The 21,902-nt window shown below is 39.0% G+C and overlaps 1 protein-coding gene and 1 long non-coding RNA gene across 3 annotated transcripts; both read left to right on the top strand.

Annotated features, from left to right (window-relative positions):
* The first annotated feature begins 3,846 nt into the window (after window positions 1–3,846).
* LOC110912397 lies at window positions 3,847–8,541 on the top strand. Of its 2 annotated transcripts, XR_002577892.2 has the most exons (4): window positions 3,847–4,300; window positions 4,436–4,527; window positions 7,518–7,622; window positions 7,802–8,541. It is a non-coding gene; the product is annotated as an uncharacterized LOC110912397 (long non-coding RNA). The 2 variants fall into 2 exon arrangements; XR_004881228.1 differs by having other exon boundaries at window positions 3,851–4,527.
* A 3,018-nt stretch (window positions 8,542–11,559) lies between these two features.
* LOC110914157 (receptor-like protein kinase FERONIA) lies at window positions 11,560–16,975 on the top strand. Its single transcript, XM_035984444.1, has 2 exons — window positions 11,560–13,252; window positions 14,307–16,975. Exons 1-2 carry the CDS (start codon window positions 11,670–11,672, stop codon window positions 16,861–16,863), a joined length of 4,140 nt encoding a protein of 1,379 aa, XP_035840337.1. The 5' UTR covers window positions 11,560–11,669; the 3' UTR covers window positions 16,864–16,975.
* The last annotated feature ends 4,927 nt before the right edge of the window (window positions 16,976–21,902 follow it).

Below are 21,902 nucleotides of genomic sequence, written 5' to 3'. Positions count from 1 at the left end.
AGGGATTCTAAAATATTAGAATTAATTCATTCTGATTTACATGACTTTTATAGTACGCCCTCACTTGGAAATAAAAAGTATGTGGTTACGTCTATTGATGATGCCTCTAGGTTTTGTTATGTCTATTTGTTGCATTCAAAATATGAAGCTTTTGATAAATTCAAAATTTATAAACAAGAGGTAGAGCGACATCAAAGTTGTTTGATAAAGAACCTTCGTACTGATAGAGGTGGACAATATTATGATCCAGTTTACTGGTATAATACATCAAACCACTGCTCCTTATACACAACGGCAAAATGGTGTATCAAAGAGGAAGAATAGGACTTTGAAGGATTCTGGGGTGAGGCTATGTTAACAACCTATTATTTGCTGAATAGAGTTCCTAATAAAAAGTCTAAAGTAACCCCACATGAACTCTTGTACAAAAAGGCACTAAACTTAAGTCATCTTAGAGTTTAGAGTTGTAGAAATGTTGTAAGGCTTACTGAACCAAAAATGAGAAAGATATGTGAAAGAGGCATTGATTGCGTCTTTATTGGTTATGATGAGCATTCCCCTCTTCATAGGTTCTATATCACAGAACCAAATGACCATGTTTCTGTTCACACAGTGATTGAGTCAAGAACTGTTTATTTTGGCAATAAGGATAGATTTACTTCTGTGCGTAGACTTAAAGACATGCCTTATAGTTTAAAAAGGTGAGTTGTAACTAAGTTTGGTAGTAACTCTGTTGGTACCAAAAATGTATCATCTACTAGTACTAGGAAGAATATTAGAGAATTAGTAGTAAGATATATATGGTTTTTAAATCAATCTTAATGTGCTTAATAATTACTAATTTTATTTAAGGTGATAACTCTTCGCCTCTCACTATTTTTTTAATTCAAAATTTAGTATTACTAGCCAAAATTTAGAAATTACCCTATATATTAATAAATTACTCTATATATTAATAAAGGAAGTCTATGAATAGTAATACACGTCACATGTCACCTCATCATTTGTTCTTCTCTACTTTTACTCACTTTCAATAGTGTATACAGGGGCGGACCTATGTTGTCCTGTGGGTGGACGGGTGCACCCCATGAATATTTTTCGGTTAGTGTACATGCGTGATGTGTTCCTTATGAAATTTTGATACCGCACCCCATAAAATATCAACACCGCACCCCATGAATAAAGAAAAAAGAGTAGAAGAAAGAAAAAAATTTCTGGTTAAGAAGTTGCAGAGCATAAGAAGAGTGAAGAGATGAAAAAATAAAGAACTTGAAAGTTGGGTAAAAAGAGAAAGAAGAAAGATGACCCTTCAATGTAATTTAATTATTGCACTCATACTTTTCAAAAAAGATTAATAACACACTGCCACTCATCGAAAACTAAAACTGCATTGAGTACATTTACATTGAGAATTGAAACGGTAATTTTTCATAATATATATTCAGTTTAAACAATTTTAAAACATGAGGAAATCATTTTAGTATTAATTTATTTTTTCTATTACCATTCATAAATTTTACTATTTAAACAATTTTAAAACACGAGAATCGTTATTATTAATTACTTATATTGTCATTCATCAAATTTTACTACGTAAACCGTATAGAAATCATTTACTTACTATATTAGTATTCATTAAATTTTACTATGCAAACCCTATAGATATATTATTGCTCTTTTATTTTACCTTTTTTACTTTTTTTTTGTTTTGTTGATATATGTATAATTTAAACTATTTTTATATCTTCTTTAAAATTAAATATATATAGTTTTAATTTTTAAATGATTTATTACCATGTATATATATATAAGTTATACTATTTATCACCATACATAGTATTTTCATTTTTCAAGTGTAATAATGTTTGGCGTGCTTGTGTTGATTATGTGAATTTTATTTTGAATGTTAGATTATCTTTTTTTAATATGACCTGACCGTCCGGCCCGCTACGAACCAAAAAATATTATTTTGTACCCAGAGACATACAACCCTTAAAAATTTTCCGCACCCCCAGGAAGAAATTTCTGGGTCCGCCACTGACTGTATATATACAATTGATGTTGGCTTTATAAGGCTAGAGGGTATGGTGACATCCCATCCTTGGAGGACCATCCGTCACGTAGGCGCTACGTCATAGTCCTCCCAAAGATGCTCCATCACCTTGAACTAGAGGGTTTGGGAGGATGATCCTAGTCATAGTCCTCCCCACCATTTCTATATATATTTTTTTAATCTTCTATATTATTTTAATCTTCTATTTTTTTAACATTTAAAAAATAAACTAACAAAATATTTTCATTAATATTAAAACCACATAGACATAAATTTAAAACAAAACATAAACTTCATGATGTCGTTTTGAAGTTTTTTCAACATCGAACGTTTCGACTCGGGATAATGATCGACATCCATGGTTATCATTTTCCATTCCTTTTCCTTTAGCCGGTTGGGTTTCGGGAACAACCTCCACATCGTCGTCGGGTTCGGGTTGTTGAAAGGGTTGCATCGGGATCGGTTGGGGTTGAACGGGTGGTGTCCGGTTCGGTGGGAAATTATTAGCACCCCGCAACATCATTTATTGAAGGGCTTGATTTTGAGAGAATTGAGCGAATTGGTTTGGCGAGTGTTGGAATGATGCAAACGCATTTGATGAATATTGCGAGAATTGGTTCGGTTCTACCGTCGGATAATATGCCGGAACCGAGAAAACATTAGGTTGGGTCGGGTTGTTGGGATTGTTCGGGTTGTTCGGGTTGTTGAAGGGTTCCATTTTCTATAGAGTATGATGTTTATAAAAGTGGGAAGAAGATTTATAAAAAATAATTGAGAGAGATGAAATTTTGGGTTAGATTTGTGAATGGAGGTGAAAATGGAAATGAAATATATATATATTTAAAAATATGACCGTTTGTTTTTTTTTTGAAAAAAGGAAATTTAATTTTTTTAAACGGCAACTTTTCATCATGGGGGCCCACAAATCGTTCCGTCGCCAACGTCCGAATACTGACGAAAGGAAAGGGGACGGGGGGGGGGGGGGGGTTATGGTGTACATGCCGTCGTCGGGTGGGAACGGGAGGGAGGACGTGGGCATACCGTGTAGCCTAATGTATATTAGTCATTAGTAAGGCCGTGGGGTATGGGGCGGGGGTTTGGGCGTGGGTTGGGGTAAAACGCCCAAGTCACCACCCCGGGGGCTTGGGTTGGGCATGGGTTTTGGGCGTGGCCCCCATTGGCGTGGGTTTGAAGCCGGGCGTGGGGCGGGGTAGTAAATGACATGGCAGGCTCTCAATGGCCAAACCAAAATCATGCCCTTAAACCCAAGCCCCACCATACCCTTTGGGCGTGGGTTTGAGTGGTGGGGGACCGCCCATTCCACGTGTCAACAAATGCCCCAACTCAAGCCCCAACCCAAACCCCACCATACCCCATAGCCTAAGACTGCGGGGTATGGTGGGGCGGGGGTTGGGCTTGGGTTGGGGCATTTGTTGACACGTGGCTTTGGGTGGCAGACATGGGGCGACCCACATTTAAACAGGGTATGGTGGGGCGGGGGTTGGGGGCGTGGGTTTGGTGGGCTTCGCTAGATCTGAGCCATTGATAGTTAAATCAACGGCTAGCCCAACGGCTTCTTTGGTTTGTCCAATTAGAGCCCGTCATGTCAGCTTGGCCAGACCGCCCCACGCCCGGCTTCAAACTCATGAAAAAGGGGCCACGCCCAAACCCATGCCCACCCGGGATGGTGGCTTGGGCATTTTCAGCCCACCCACGCCCAAACCCCGCCCCATACCCCGCAGTCTAAAGTGGTTGGTTCTGTCTATGTGTATCCCTATGAACTTGAGTTTGACTCTGCCTACCTCCTTTTTTTAACAATCATTTCTACCATAGGAGAGAGAGGTTTACCTAACCGCCTCTCTCTCTCTCTTTCTCTCCATATCTCATGTTATGTTCTTCTTCCTCTTGATTTTTAGTTATAAATCTTCACCTGTCACCATCTTCGGTCGGATTGTGGTTGTACTCGACGCTCTGCTACGACTCGGACGCAAACTGTTGCCGGATTCTCCCGTGAAAGAAACATACACTCCGTTTCTCATCGTCTTACCTCCAATTTGTTGTTACTTTGATTTTGATTGAGTGTTTATTTGCTTTTGATTTAGTGTTTTTTTGGTTGAATTGCATCTGCAATAAGTTCAACATTATTGGCATGGTGGGCTGGGGGAAGTGGAAGGTGATGGGTTGGGGAGGTGGAAGGTGGGGAGGTGGAAGGTGATGGGTTGGGGAGGTGGAAGGTGGGGTACACAGGTACAACTCACTCATTTCTTTCTTTATAGCCATCCGATTTGGTAGGCTATATTTTTGTAGCCTATTAGTGTTGCTAACCTTTGTTATTTTACTTCCAAAATCTGCCATTTTTCGTTACCAATTTGTAATACATAGTGACAGGGTGTTTGTATGTGAATATGAGGTGGGGAATCTAGAGTTCTACAGGATCTAGGTAATTCAACATATATGGAAGAAATGTCGTGATGGTAAGATTTTAGTACTCATGTTTTATCTTTTTTAATAATTTGTAAGAAGTTGTGGTGTAGTGGTATTGTTGAGATCACTGTAATGCGTTTAATGGGTTTTGGTAGGTAGAGTTAGGGGTGTTCATCGAATCAAATATCGAATTTTCGAATTATTCAAATCGAATTCGAAAAAATTCGATTTGATTGAGATTCTTTGTTACTTAGACCATGTGTAGTGGTGTGGGGCGTGATTTTTAAAAAAAATTGAAAAAAAACGCCCCAAAACGCCCCTCCCCCACTACACCGGGCGTTTTGGGCGTTATAATTAAAAAATTTTGAAGCCCAGCGTTTTAAAAATCACGCTAAATGGAAATTCTTGGCTGGGCGTTTTATGGATGGGTCAAAGGGAAAAAATGCTATAAGCCAATGGGAGGCTTCCAAGTACCTGCATGTTTCCTGCCATGTTTGACTAAGAGGGATGTGGCCAATGGGAGCCTCTTTGCTTTATTATTTTTTTTTATTTTTTTTTTTTGAGTTAACTGCCATTTTCGTCCCTGTGGTTTGGTCACTTTGGCCATTTCAGTCCATTTTTCAAAAATGCGCCATTTTCGTCCCCCACGTTCTGGAAAGGTGTCATTTCCGTCCAAAAATCATAACCCAGTTAAGTCAGTTAGCAAATAAAGACTGATTGTGTAAATTTGTAACATAAAGGACCATTTAAGTAAATATTAAACTCCACCACCACTAGCCCTGCCACCACCACCACTCCGCTGCCACCACCACCACCACCGCCACCACCGTCACCACAGCCCTGCCACCATCACCACTCCGCTGCCACCACCACCACCACCGCCACCACCGCCACCACAGCCCTGCCACCACCACCACCACCGCCACCACAGCCCTGCCACCACCACCACAGCCCTGCCACCACAGCCCTGCCACCACCACCACAGCCCTGCCACCACCACCACAGCCCTGCCACTACCGCCACCACAGCCCTGCCGGTTCATCATCATATCAGACGAGAGAGGGAGAAAGTCGGAGAGAGAGAGAGAGAGAGAGATAACGAGGCGGGAGAGAGAAGTGGTAGCAGGGCTGTGGTGGCAGGGCTGTGGTGGTGGTGGCAGGGCTGTGGTGGCAGGGCTGTGGTGGTGGTGGCAGGGCTGTGGTCGCGGTGGCGGTGGTGGTGGTGGTGGCAGGGCTGTGGTGGCGGTGGTGGCGGTGGTGGTGGTGGTGGCAGCGGAGTGGTGGTGGTGGCAGGGCTAGTGGTGGTGGTGTTTAATATTTACTTAAATGGTCCTTTATGTTACAAATTTACACAATCAGTCTTTATTTACTAACTGACTTAACTGGGTTATGATTTTTGGACTGAAATGGCACCTTTCCAGAACGTGGGGGACGAAAATGGCGCATTTTTGAAAAATGGACTGAAATGGCCAAAGTGACCAAACCACAGGGACGAAAATGGCAGTTAACTCTTTTTTTTTCAAATGATTGAATGGGGCATTATACCCACTACACCACTTTTGCTATAATGCCCCCTTGCTGACTAGGACGCCACATGGCGCAAAACGCCCCATGGTGGGGGCATTATAGTGTTCTACCACTACACATGGTCTTAGGTTTTAGTTATGAGTCATGTAGTGGGTTTGGTAACTGTTAATTTTAATACTTGGAATAAATTTTGAAAATAATTTATAGTATAGCCCAATAAAAGTTATATTTGTATTATGTATAAAAATTTGGCATAAAAAATATAATTTTATTCGAATTTTAAATCGAATGGAATCTGAAATTATAAATTCGTATTCGATTTACTTGACTCGAATTGAATCGAATTCAAATTCTTATGAATTCTGAACACATAATCGAATCAAATTTAAGAATTTCGAATTTTTCGAATTCGAAATGAATTCTGAACACCAAGTTGATTGTTTAAACTTATTTAATTGAGAATACGCATGCATAGTTGCAACATTTTGGCGAGACGATCCAACCCAGTCTAGCCAATGCTAAAAGAATAACCATCGCGAATCCTTATATAGTACCAGTTTGCTAATGTAGAACGCTGCAACATTATGATGAGTCAATTGGCCTAGCCCGTGTTGAGAGAATAACTGATTTTGACTGGTTAACCATCGAGTAGGTATATCAAGAGGAGTTTTTCAACTGGTCTGATTTTGTGTTTTTGTCAAAGATCGCTTCAAAACACGCACTAGAGCATTCACACTCTAGAAACTTATGTTTCAAACCTTCAGCTAAATGAAAACATTTTGAGATGAGACGAATATTCACCCCAAACCCTTTTGTCTCTTTAGAGCATTGTCATTATATTGTTTGTTTTTTTAGAAGAATCCACTATAACAAATGTTTATAGAGTAAAATGTGTAGTAACAAAACATTAATAGTGTACCTCATGACCACACTAAATAATGTCTTTGTGCAGTGCACCGTTGCACACAGGTTGATATAATCCAATTCGAATATGTACTATAACCCAGAAATCCAATCAGAGTATATTTTAGGGAGTTTAGTTATATGTAGCTAATTGTGGATTTCATATCTGTTTCTTCTCTAGAAAGGGAGACGGTTGTACAACCAGCTCCATCATAAGCTACCATAACTAAAGCAAACGATGGAATCAACACACATTCGAGCATCGCTGGAAAAGGTGGAGTGTAGAGAGAGAGAGAAATAGGTAGGATTCTGATTTTAGAGATAACAAATGAGGTTGACAATGGTGATACAATGTCCTAAAAAGCACACGTGTCTAGCACTTAGGAAAAAAAAGTGAGTCTGAAGACTCGAACCCGCGCCAAGTAGATAGGCAATGTCTGCTAATGTATGTAGCTAATTGTGGATTTCATATCTATTCGACCCTATAGAATGTAATAAGTCTTACCTCGAAAGTCAACAAGACTAACTTTAGTTTCATGTATTATATTGAATTATCAGGAATAATACTATTCACCATAACTGATGTGTACATATTTGTTGATTGGTTGTAGTTGGACTACAGGAAATTTCTTGAGGATGTTTTTTGGCCATGTAAACGTTCACGCTAATTCAAAGGATTTTCAATTTAATGTGAATGAGGAATACTATAGTTTCGGGTAAGCAATTTTTTTTAATCTGTAGTATCATGTAAATTTCGATATTGTGGATTCATTGAATAGTGTATTTTTATTTCATAAGACCTCATGAGCTAATGTAAATTTTAAATATCGACTGTTATTGGATTTTAAATAAACTTTCTTCTCATTTTATCTAATTTCATCAAAACACATTGCAGAGGAGATGAAGACACTGGTGAAGCGTTATTACTTCGATTCTTCGTAGGTTCAGGATACTTTAATGCAGTGGCGGACCCGGAAATTATTTGCTGGGGGTGCGGAGAAGGTGTTCAACCATATTTTCAAGGGATCCGGTCGAGTTTTTTGCCTAAAATATACACTAAATTTTTTTTTTCAAGGGGTGCGGCCGCCCACCCTGGCCAAAGGGTAGGTCCGCCCATGCTTTAATGGTCACCAGCAGTGATTTCTCTTTCTCGCCAGAATTTAGCATTGGTCGCTATTGCATTCAGCGTCGAACCCGACTGTGGTTATCATCTTCTCCAAGTAAATTGAGTAAATTGTAAGCAAGGCTTCAACATCAACGGATTTGACCAACCCCATTTGGGATTTCATTTAAAGAATTATATGTTCTGCTTACGATTCAGTTTTGGATCCGTTTAATGGTGGTGATAGAAGGATTAGAAGCAGCGTGGACAACATGAATTAAATCAGTAGTTGAACGGTGACATAAACAATGACGTGTGGCAGCATCACGATTTTATTTATTTGTTTTTACATTTTCAGTTGTTATAACGAGCGTACTGTAACGAAACAGACCGATAGCGATCAAATTTATGTCGTGGAACGTGGAGAATCCCGGCGCAACGCGCCGGTCTTCGTACCCCTAGTCACTTTAATTATGCATTTGTCACTATCCCATCTTAATAATTGACTTACTTTAATCAAAAGTAAAGATCCACTTTCTACTCTTCTCATAAAAAAGAACCCTCATTTGATCACTCCTTTCTCAGCTATCCCTCTCCCTCTATATGATATTTCTTTTATATTATACTGTATGTTTCAATTGTAAGATTACTTCAATGTTCTTTTACATCATATGGCAGCTCATGTGGTAATTTTTTATGATGTGACAACTGATGTGACAGCTGACGTACCATTTTACTGCAGGACCCTCGGTATCTATTCCACAGCCCTCCAGTCATGTTTTCATGCCTTCCCCACAGTTTAATAATGTGGTAGCTGACATGTTATTTTTGATGATGTGGCAGCTAACATCAGCTAACTGTGTTAAGGTTCTGTTAGATAGGAGTGTTACTGGTCAATAAGTTGAAAGTTGGCAGTGCTGGTGTACAAATCGAAAGTTGAGAGCGTTACCAGTCAATTGATGAAAGTTGGGATTATTTAAATCCAATATCCCAATAGAAAACGAAAGAAATATAGTGTAATAATATGATAATATATACTCCATCTATCTTATTACCATACTATAAATTTGTAACATGTAGGTGCTTTAGTGAGTTGTACTCTAAGGTTAGGGAGTTTTCCAAAAAAAAAATTTGACTTTTCACTTTTAATCCAAATGTTTTATTTATTTATTTTTTTTTTTGCATTTTAACATCTTTGCTTTTATTTTTTTTTTTTTTACTTTTAACACAAATTTTTCTATCTTTTGTAATTTAATAACAACATATTTTTATTTTCAACTTTAATCCCCGTATTTTTTATCTTTTACAAATTTTTCGTTTTACGTTTCGTTCTGAATAAATTTGTAACATGTAGGTGCTTTAGTCAGTTGTACTCTAAGGTTAGGGAGTTTTCCAAAAAATTTTTTGACTTTTCACTTTTAATCCAAATGTTTTATTTTTTGCATTTTAACATCTTTGGTTTTATTCTTTTACTTTTAACACAAATTTTTCTATCTTTTGTAATTAAACACCAACATATTTTTATTTTCAACTTTGATCCCCATCTTTTACAAATTTTTCGTTTTACGTTTTGTTCTGATTTTGCGAGTGAACACGCCGCAACGTGCGTATGGGTTTCAACATCTTTTCGTCTATTTTTTCCTGTTTGACAGGTTTGTCGCAATGCGCGTTGTCTTAGATCGACTTAGTTATTCTTTTCTATTTTTACGTTTCAATTTCTTCGCATTATCATGCCGCAGCGGGCATGCGCGATTCAACGATATTACATATGCTTTTCGTTCGATGTTATTTTTTCCTTTTGTTTATTTTGTTTTTATGAGTTTTTTCGGTGTTGTTAGTCGCTGGTAGTTGTGTAGCATTAGTGCTACTTGGCACGGTTTACGCCCCCACCGCAACGCAGAGGCACTTAATACTAGTTGTAATCATTTAGGTGGTGTATGTTTTTTGGCCAGAAGTGCTTCTGGCCACTTATGTCTGCGTCGCGCAGACGCGCGCAGACGTTTGATGTCTGCAGCTTGTTTGTTTTCTTGAAGAGCTTCTCACCAAAAAGCTCTTCCCCACCTCTTCCCCACGCAGACTTCTCCTTATGTCTTCCAACCTCTTCAGAACCTCTTCTCCCTCTCTCCCTCTTCAAAACACCCATCTGCTCCAAAACCCTAGCTCCACCTCCACTCCGCCACCGCCACCACCTCCACCTCCACCTCCGACACCACCTCCACCTGCCACCACATCTCCGCCACCACCTCCACCACCACGTCTCAACCACCACCTCCACCACCACATCTCAGCCACCACCTCCACTCCGACTGAACCGGAACACCACCACCGTAACACCTGCAACGTCAACCAACTCGCCGGAGAAACAACGATCTACAAGGATCTAAAAGAATCTGAGAAGGAGAAGGGACCAAGGGCTTACCGGAATTTGTCGGAGGTGAAACACCAAGACGTCGGAGAGGTTCGTGGTGGCCGGACGTCACCGCCACTGCTGTTATGCCACCGCCCCACGGGGAGGTGGTCGGCCGTTCCTTCTCTCCACCGCTCTCTCTCGTCGCACTCTTTCTCTCTACTGATGTCTCTCTCTCTGTGTTGATCTCCGGCGTCTGCCGGAGACATGACCGGAGCCGGCCGGAGTTTGTGTGAAGGCAGAGAAGGCAGAGAAGGCAGAGAGAAGGCAGGTGGTGGTGGTGGTAGATGAAGGCACAGAGAGAGAGAGGTGTTTGTGTGATAAATTAGAAGAGAAGAGGTTTTATTGTAGAAAAACAAACACTGACTGCAGACCTTTGGTCCACCTCTTCTCCTGCAGATGTGGTCCGCAGACTGCAGACCTTTTGCCTCTTCAAAAACAAACACCACCTTAGTAACTTGCTTTGCTAGTATGGTAATACATTTACGTCTATTCAAATAAAACAATGTCCAAAGTATTTATTTATTTAAAATTTAAACTACAATTTCAGTCAACTACTAGAAAGATCGGAGTTAAGAGCATGTGTAGTGGTACACATGAATAATGCCCCATACTAGGGCGTTTTGCTTCATGTGGTAGTACAGTCAGCGATGTAGCATTTTTCATTAAATGGGTGTAGTGGAGATGTAGGGCATTATTTTAAAAGGGGTTTAATAATAGAATTAAATTAAAAAAAAAACTATCAAAAAATGTTATTGGACAAAAAACTATCGAAAAGGGTGATTGGTCAACACACAAGGGGCTCGAGCGTTGTATTTAGAATGCCATTCAAAAATTTCGAACAAAAATGCCCAGGGGGCCGACGTCGGGGCGTGTTTGGGTAAAAAAACAACCCATTTTTTATCCACTAAGCATGTTCTAAGTGTAAAGAGAACAAATAACGCTGAGATTTGGGTTACAGAATCCAATATTATTCTCTTAAAATTACATGTATATTGACTAATTCAATTAGATTTTTGTTCATGTAATGTTTCCACCCCAAACATTACTTTCTAGTACGTGTGGAATTCTATCCTATTACGCGCTAATTAAAAAGACTTGAAAGACTTTTCAGGTCTACTGTTAAAGCAAGCAGACAACTCATTCACTATCACTCCTCACTAGTTGTATATTTCATAATTTATATATGTATGTATAACAACGATTATTAATGCACTTCTTTAAGGTTTCAATCAATCAAAGTATTCAGGCATCATGTTGGCCTTCTCTTTACCATTCCTTTTTGTGATCCTCTTCACCACCACCACCGCGCAACCATACAAAGCCACTGATCGCTTCTTCCTCGACTGCGGTTCGTCCACCGCTTCAAACTCCAATTCCGACCAGCGATGGGAGGGCGATCAACATTCCAAATTCGTGTCATCCACCGTCACCACCACCTCTTTCTCATCCACACCAGACCACCTAGATTCCTCAGTCCCCCAAATCCCTTACTCAACCGCTCGAATTTTTAACACTTCTTCATTTACCTACACATTTCATGTCTCCAAAGGCCCCAAATTCCTCCGTTTACATTTCTATCCTGCCACTTACTCCGGCCTCAACACCGAACAATCTTTCTTTTCCGTAACATCCAACGGCTACTCTCTTTTAACCAACTTCAGCGCTTTCCTAGCCGTCTCCTTTATGAGAAACACCCGCACCGATGCAGGTGCACGAGTCGTCAAAGAATTCCTCATCTATGTAAAAGATACACAAATCCTAGATGTTACCTTTACACCCTCACCCAACTCATATGCCTTCATCAATGGTATTGAAATCGTTTCAGTGCCTGAAAATTTGTATTTTAATGCCAAGACACCAAAATATGTTAATCAATATTCAGGACCGATTATTGATACCAACACGGCGCTTGACAATATTTACAGGCTAAACATGGGTGGAGGAGAAATATCCGGTAACGATGATACTGGTATGTACAGGTCATGGGATCAAGATAATAACTACATATATGGAGCTGCAATTGGGTTGACGCCTCTTTATAATAATCCGATCATGTATACTACTGAAACGCCCAATTATACCGCTCCTGAGACAGTTTATCAAACCCAGAGGAGTATGGGAAAACTGTCTGACAAGTACAATCTAACTTGGATACTCCCTGTTGATTCTGGGTTTTATTACATGCTCCGCCTCCATTTTTGCAACATCATACCACAATACACCAAAAGCGGTCAGGTTGTTTTTAAGATCTTCGTTAACAATAAAACTGCTGAGGAGGAGGCTGATCTATTCTACTGGACTCGAGGGAGCGGGTATCCTGTATTCAAGGATTACATTGTGTTTGTCAACGACCCAGATGGCAAACGAAGCAAGCAAGATTTGTGGTTAGCAATGCATCCTAATCGCAACTCTGAACTATATCTTGATGCTTATTTGAACGGTTTGGAAGTCTTCAAGCTAAGCATGGATAAAAATCTTGCTAGCCCAAACCCCGAACTTAGTTCTACAACCACATCAACAGGTTGGACACCAATTGTGCAAAGGAACAAGAAGAAACCTATGTATGCTGTGATAATTGGAGGAATTGTAGGAGTGTTAGTGTTCTTGTCTATTTTAGTTCTTATAGTTTCCCTGCAACGAAGGCGATCCAAACACTATGGTGCTGTATACGACAGGTCGTCATACGGCCCAGCTTATAGTGAATCAAAATTTACAAAGTCTTCTCATTCAACGCTGCCATCAGATGAGGATGATGATAATGTGTTTGCTGCAGCTACGAAGATGGGATACAGATCCGAAACAGTTTTTTCCGATATACTGAAGCCAGCAGGAAGGTGATATGAATGTAAGAACTTTAGTGCCACTTGTGACAACAACAGCAGGAAGGTTTATGTTTTGTATTCTGATTTTGATGATTGTATTACTTGAAAATTGATTAAATTATATATAATCTAAATGACTTCTTTCCTTACATATTGTAATTTTATAATCACTATCTGCGATCGCGGGTGTATGGTAGCCTAGCTTTTATTCGTTGGCCATTAAAAAATCTTTTAATCATAATAGAAAAAAAAAACAAATAATAGAGAATTAATAGTCAAATAAATATGGTTTTCTTATTCAATCTTAATGAGCTTAACAATCACTAATTTTATTAAGGTGATAACCCTTGATCTCCCACTATTTTTTAATTTCAAAATTTAGTGTTACTAGCCAAAATTTTGAAACCACTTTAATTATGCATTTGTCACTAACTCATCTTAATAATTGACTTGCTTTAATCAAAAGTAAAGATCCACTTTCTACTCGTCTCGTAAAATAAACCCTCATTTGATCACACCTCTCTCAGCTATCCCTGTCCCTCTATATGATATGATACGGAAGCGAATGAAAAAGTAAACCCGTCACACAAATCCGGCGACGTGACCGAGAGCCAAGAACCGGTGATCTCAAAAAAAAAGGAACAAGTTTATTGATCAAACAAAATCTACGTAACTGGAAATCAGGAAAGAGTTTTTAAACAAACTGGCTCCTATCTTGCAAGATAGGCATGAGACTTTTTAGGAATTAAAACAACTTATTCGAAATTCAAATACGAAGATAAAACAAAAAATAATTAATTAAAACAATTAACTAATGACGGCTCCCGACATCCGAACCCGAAGGCAAACCAAACCCGTGTGCATGGCCAAAAGCCGTAACATGCAAGGGTTCGTGAGGATGGTTCGGCTCGGGATCATGATATTTCTTTTATATTATATGTTTCAATTTTTCTTTTATATATATCCCCAATTCAAATATGTCAATTTGCATAAGTAGAATTCATATTATTCCTAACACGCATGACACTAGCGAAGACTCAGATTTTCAAAGTCTACTCTTATAATATATCATAACAACAATCAATACTCTCTCCAAAGATTCAATAATACAACATAACAATCAATACTCTCTCCAAGGATTGAATCAATCAACAATCATGTTCGCCTTCAATTTACCATTCTTTTTTCTTTTCTTCTCCACCATCACCACCACCATACAACCATACAAAGCCACTGATCGCGTCTTCCTCAACTGTGGTTCCAATTCCAATTCTAATTCCAATTCCGAATCCGACAAGAGATGGGAGGGTGATGAACATTCCAAGTTCGTGCCTTCCAATATCAACACCACATCTTTTTCATCCGTCCCCGATGACGCTGATTCTTCCATCGATGATCTCCCTTACTCCACCGCTCGATTTTTTAACACCACTCCGTTTACCTACACATTTCCTGTCTCCTCCCAAGGCCCCAAATTCCTCCGTTTACATTTCTATCCTACCCTCTACATCCATCGCAACGCCTACGATGATCTCAACACTGAACGATCTTTCTTCTCCGTATCATCCAATGGCTACTCTCTTTTAACCAACTTCAGCGCTTTCTTTGCTGCCGCCTTTCTTGCAAAGACTCACTCTAGTGCTGGAATCAACATTCCCCATGTTCCTCGCGTTGTCAAAGAATTCCTCATCTATGTAAAAGATACACAAATCCTAAACGTTACCTTTACACCCTCGCGCAACTCGCTTGCCTTCATCAATGGTATTGAGATTGTTTCAGTACCCGAAAATCTGTATTTTAAGGATAAGGGCCTGAAGTACGTAGGGACGAATAACGGACCCGTTATTGACAGCAACACAGCGCTTGAAAATATTTACAGGCTAAACATGGGCAGGGAACAAATATCCGTTAAAGACGATACTGGTATGTACCGGTCATGGGATCAAGACAATAACTACGTACACGGAGCTGCAACTGGGTTAACGACTACTTATCATAGTCCGATCATGTATACAAAGGAGACACCAAGTTACACCGCACCTGAGCTAGTTTATCAAACACAGAGGAGTATGGGCAATCAGTCTGACAAGCACAATTTGACTTGGATACTTCCCGTTGATTCTGGGTTTTATTACTTGCTCCGGCTCCATTTTTGCAACATTATACCACAATACACAAAGGAAGGTGATGTGAGTTTTAGAATTTTTATCAACAATCAAACAGTTGAGCAGGAGGCTGATGTATTCCATTGGACTCAAGGTAGCGGGTATCCTGTATACAAGGATTACATTGTGTTTGTCAACGATACTGAAGGCCGCCGAAGCATCCAAGATTTGTGGCTAGCGATGCATCCTAATCCCAGTCATGAAGAATCTGGTGATGCTTATTTGAACGGTTTGGAAGTCTTCAAGCTGAGCATAAATAATAGTGTTGCTGGCCCAAACCCGGAACCTAGTTTTACAACCACACCAACCGTAAGCCCAAATCCTGTACTTGGTTTTTGGACGACACCAACTGTAAAAGGGAACAAACAGCAAACTCCATATGTCGTGATAATTGTAGGAATTGCTGAAGCCTTAGTCTTCTTGTCTTTTTTAGCATTTATAGTTTTCAAGCGACGCAGGCAAGCCAAACACTACAGTGCTGCTAACGACAGGTCATCAGCTCGATGTCGTCGTCTTTCACTTAAAGAAGTGAAAGCAGCTACCGACGAATTTAATGACAGTTTCGTCATAGGCAAAGGAGGGTTTGGTAAGGTGTACAAAGGATGCATGAACAAGGCTACAACCATTGTCGCAATCAAACGGCTCGACTCATCATCTAGACAAGGTTTTCAAGAATTCCGTACGGAAATTGAGATGTTGTCTAAACTACGCCATGTCCAACTAGTGTCCCTGATTGGATACTGTGACGATGAGGGAGAGATGATACTAGTGTATGATTACATGGCACACGGGACGTTACGGGAACATCTCTACAGCACAAGCAAACCTCCTATGTCATGGAAAAAACGTCTAGATATCTGCATTGGAGTAGCCAAAGGGTTGCATTATCTCCACTCGGATGGAAAGCGTGCAATAATTCATGGTGATGTCAAGTCTACAAATATCTTACTGGATGAGAACTGGGTTGCTAAGTTGTCTGATTTCGGCTTGTCAAAGCTATGCTCCGAAGATCAATCAAAAAAACATGTTAGCACCGGAGTGAAGGGTAGTGTGGGGTATATTGATCCCGAATATTGTTGGACACAACAACTGACGAAGAAGTCTGATGTGTACTCATTTGGAGTGGTTCTTTTTGAAGTGTTGTGTGCAAGACCTGTTATCGATGCAGGATTGAGAGACGAACAAGTGAATTTGGCAGAATGGGGCAAGGCATGCCATCGAAAGGGAACCCTAATAGAAATCATTGATCCGAAACTAAGTGGTGAGATCGCACCTGGGTGTTTGAGGAAGTTTGGAGATGTAGCAAGTAAATGCTTGCACGAAGAAGGAAGTGAACGACCTGCAATGGAGGAGGTAGTTTGGCGACTAGAGTTTGCATTGCAACTACAAGAAGATGCCGAGAAAGTGGACGGTCCTAAGACAACAGATAAAAATCAAGAACTTTCATTTATCATATAGACTTGTAAAGAGAACTTAGCAAAATAAGTTTCAGCTTCATACTATACAGCTATGTACTTTTCAAAAAAAAATACTATACAGCTATGTCAGTTATATATCAAACATTATACAATTACAACAGCAAAAAAAACCCATCATCACATATGTTAAACAAAATAGTAACAATCAAATATCATTGTTTTTAATGATGTACGAATCATACATTTTCTGATATGTGATCTAGTTTTACATGTTTACTCACCGTGTAAACCAAGAGATCCTTCTGCCACTCCCTATTTCTGTATCTGTATGCTTGCATGTAAAAGTTACAAAAGTAACTAGCATCAGTTGGCAATCACCAACGATGGAGATAAATCATTAACAAATGGTAATAATATTATGATTGACTACATGTATGAAGGAGAGTTCCAATATTTTGTCTAGCAATAACATGATCTTTTGGTCATCGTGATGCTTATGTTGATTATGACTCAAACAAGAAACACAATTGCTTCAAAAGGAAGATTACATACTCACATATTCGGAAGCGAGTATCATGGACGTTCCCCATGCTGATGTGCTAAAAAAACTTGGACCAATCCCTGTATAGAAACCTTTCCAGCGATCTTCTGCAATCAATGCTTTGATAACCTGTCGTGTAAAGGGTCACTTTTCATGCCCCATTATCTTGTACAAAAGTTATTAATGAGCATCAAAGGTTAAGCCCTGTCCAAAAAATGAGAAGGGCGATTGATGGAACAGAAATCAAATTTCAACACACAAGTGCCAAAAAGTAGCCCAAAGGTGTGAGCGAAAATATTTTGTAAAAATCCATGATTGAATGTGTAGTTGAGTCTTTATAGAGTCAAGTGGAGTAGTGATAACGATGCTGCAGCTGCAGCAGCAATGGTAACACAAATTCCTCAGTTCCATAAATGGTAACTCTTCACCTCCATATAACGCGTTGACTGGAAGTGTAGCTGACCCACCAAACAGCACTAGAAGGGGAATAGGTCATGCAGATAGACTGAATCCTCTGTAAAGCCCTATGATCCCATCCTGTTTTAGAACTTTATGATGTAGACTAGGAAATGGGATACGAAATCGGACCTCTTGATTCACACAGAATACCAGGAACAATTCTTCCAAAATTCGTTGATTCTCGTAGAATACCGAAAATTGGGGGTTTCACACTCAAAACACACACAAGTGAATTGGGAGAAAAAAATGACTTTTCATAAACTTCAAAACTATCCCCCAATACAAATTACATGAGAACTTATATAGAGTTTTTATGATCAACTCAATGGACATAAATTAAAACAAAACTTAATGAACACTATATGTGGATTTATTTCATTACATAATTGAGTCGACACTTGATATTCCCGCATCACTTTACGAGCAACATCCAGACCAACGTGATAGCTTGCACGGCCTGAAATTCCTTGAACCATCAATCTTTGACTAATCTGTTGACTTCCAACATCTAGATCATATCTACACACAAATACTAATAACCAGGAGCATAAAAAAGCATGCCATATCAATAGGAACAAAGACAACTAAATCAAATGTCTTTTTTCATATACACATCTTTTTCTACAAGCATGTCAATTTATTTGGTACAACTCCCACTGCACAACGTACAAGTATACCTAGAATGTATCTTATTCCCTAACACGGAAGGCCAGCCAAAACATGCCAAGTCTAGTCATAAGCAATCTGTGATTTGTGCTATTATAACATATGAAAGAACAATAATCAATATTCTTCTCCAAATAACATATGAAAGAACAATAATCAATACTCTTCTTGTTGGCAGCGGAAGTTTATCATGCACATCATCTACATAAACGGAACTTGATTCATCATAAACATGTTTGGATTTCATGGTGAATCAAACGAATAAGGAAGAACACACACTCACTCGAAAGAAACAGTAAAAATGAGGAAATGGATATTAGGAATAATATCTTGGTGCCGGTTAACATACCGGTAAATTGTTTATATACAGGTATGAAGAGGGTGGTTGTTTCCGGCAGTTATTTTTGGCGCCAATAACTGCCATTCAAACCGGTGCCTCTTGAGACACATACCCCTTCAATAACATTCGGTAAATACACACATAATAAAGATAATAATCATACGGTTACATAACATAATACTAAAATACGATATAATCGAGTTTATTATTTCTAATACTCCCCCTTAAACTGGATTATATCCTCGAGAGTTCATTAAGACGCTTCGGTTGGCTTCATTCATAGCCTTTTCAGCTTGCCGGAAATCAAACCTTCGCCGCTTCTGTGTCTTCTTCATTCCTATCCAATCATTCCCAGCGAAAAGAGCGTAGTGTTCTCGGTCATCATCTGGTATGCATCCAGTACTTACCGTTCTTCTTCCTCGATCTGCAGTCGTATCTTCAGTCCTTGCTGCTCCTTGAGTTTGTTCATCTCTAACGTTGTCTTGAACCGATTTGAACTTGTAGTAATAAATAATAACATCCAGGTACATGGCATAAACTATCCTCATGTACTCTCCATCTTCATAATCATGCCCCATATCCTTTGAGACCATTGCCCATAGATTGTTTGATGTCACTGTTCTATGACCTCCTTCCCTCTTGACTACCATGTAGAGTTCTAACAGATTTACCCTTTTATTATTACCCATGTATACAGGAATCGGTCTTGAGTGAATTCCCATCTTATCATGTAAAAACCAGTTGATCATTTCTTCGAATTTCCTTTCTATTTCATACTTATACTTCATCACATACTCTCCATCATCCAGCATGTCTAAGAGTGCCTTGCAATCTTGAAATTCTTTGAATTTCATACATTGCAAAATCATCACGTTCCAATCGGGTTCATTGGAAGTTAGATTTAACTTTTTAAAATAATCATTTAAATAATCAGATTTGAAGTTTTCATGCTCTGTTTCTCTATCGATTATTGATTGCTTCTTATTTGAACCAATTTCATCTTCACGGGTTAATCCGGTTACATTGTTTCTTTTATTCACAAGAGGGGTACTGAATGTGGGAAAAATCTTACATCTTTTGTTAGAAATAGAAAAAAATAATTTAGAAAAATTTATGGATTCCTCAAGATCTCTCCATATTTATCATAGTCTTTCCTTTTTATTCTTCTTGTAAAGCCTATAAATAAAGGCTAGTTTTTTATGTTTTTGTATGAGAGAAATATATCAATAAAAACCAGTTCCTTTTCGATTATCTTTCATCTCTGATTATCATTTACAACATGGTATCAGAGCAGAGTTTCTGATCCGTGGATGCTCTGTTCATCAATCTCAAAACAGTAAGACAAAAAAAAAACTTTGGAATATCAAATCTCCAACCAAAAACCAAAACCGTTCGACCAAACCTTTCAAATCTGTGATTTCTTTGTTTCTTTGTTATCCCTTCTTCATAGTTTCACATCGGCCCAATATATTGCCCTAAAACCCTAAAAAATCTATTTCCAGTCGTTACACAACACACCTGCAAGTCGATCAAATTCATTAACAATGGGGAAGAAGAAGAAGTTCATCGACAAGAAGAAAGCCGCAACTTTCCAGTTAATCTCACGCGACTCCTCCGACCCAAATTACTCCGAAGACCCCTCCGGCGACCGAGTGTTCGTCAAGGTTGACGGCAACTCAGATAAACCCTTTTTCGACGATGATAACAACGGAATATTCGATGATGCTCCTGAAGATTACAGCGATGATGAATCCGTCGGTCAGGATCGGGGGTTTGAGAAGCAGATGACGGCGGGTGGATCCTCGTTGCCTGATGATGTGAGGAGAGGGATATTGGAGTTAGGGTTTCCGGATGATGGGTATAATTATCTGGCTCCCTTTTAAATAAAAGAAAATATTAAAAAAAACAAAAAAAAAACAAGTATCAACTCCGCTCAAAAAAATCAAAGCTCTAGCTCAAAAAATCAAAGCTCCAAAAAAAATAGAGCTAAAAAAAATCCGCTCAAAAAGAAAAAATCAAAACCAAAAAAAAAAAAAAAAAACAAAACCCAAAAACTCAAAAAAAACCCCAAAAAAAATCAAAAACCCAAATCAAAACAAATGCCAAGACCCAAATGGCCAAGTTGAAATTTTTCAACTTGAGGGGAAACCAAAACCGAAAATAGACTGCCATGTCAAGAAGACGGTAGCCTCAGTCAAACCAAAAGTTACCATGTCAAGAAGACGGTAGCCAAACCAAAAACCAAACATAATCAAAACCCAAAATCAAACCAATCCAAGTTGAATCGTGGTAATCCCACAATTCAACTTGAGGGGGAGTGTTAGAAAAGGAAAAAATAATTTAGAAAAATTTATGGATTCCTCAAGATCTCTCCATATTTATCATAGTCTTTCCTTTTTATTCTTCTTGTAAAGCCTATAAATAAAGGCTAGTTTTTTATGTTTTTGTATGAGAGAAATATATCAATAAAAACCAGTTCCTTTTCGATTATCTTTCATCTCTGATTATCATTTACAACATCTTTCACCATTGATTTTTACTGTATAGCCTTGGATAATCACTTGATCAAGACTTAGCACATTTCTATCCAATTCGGGTGTATAGTAGACACCTTGGATTCGAAATTTTTCACTACCAGATGTAACATCTACTGCCCCTATGCCTCTAATGAAGTAAACATGATTTTCACCGGTGTTTGTCTCAACACCAAACATATTCTTAATTCGTTTGAAGGAATTGAGATTACCGGAATAGTGGCATTTGAAACTTGTGTTGACATACCAGATTTCCGACCACAATCCACCATCAGTGCCATTGACTATGTATTCTGAACTTTGAACCACATCTTCGTCATGTTTTTGTATCCCAGTTTCAGTGGCTTGACGGATTAAGAGACTTGCTTCATCGTTCTCCTTCTCTTTGCAGTAGGCAATTTGATTCCCTGGTTGGTTACAGTAATAGCACCCCTTCGGCATCGTTTTAAATAACGTTCGTTCATGTTGATCATTAGAACAATGTAAACATGGAAGAACTGTTGCAGTTTGATAGACTCTTTCTCCAGCGTGATCTGGCT

This window comes from Helianthus annuus, chromosome 15, assembly GCF_002127325.2.
Source record: "Helianthus annuus cultivar XRQ/B chromosome 15, HanXRQr2.0-SUNRISE, whole genome shotgun sequence".
NCBI lineage: Eukaryota > Viridiplantae > Streptophyta > Magnoliopsida > Asterales > Asteraceae > Helianthus > Helianthus annuus.
This window is presented reverse-complemented; position numbering and strand designations above follow the sequence as displayed.

What these genes read in the sequence shown, in the direction of transcription:
- LOC110914157 (XM_035984444.1), top strand. Translation starts at nt 11,670, where the DNA reads ATGTTGGCCTTCTCTTTACCATTCCTTTTTGTGATCCTCTTCACCACC. An exon ending in ATACTGAAGCCAGCAGGAAG is followed by an intron (nt 13,253 to 14,306) that starts GTGATATGAATG and finishes ACTCTTATAATA; the next exon opens with TATCATAACAACAATCAATA.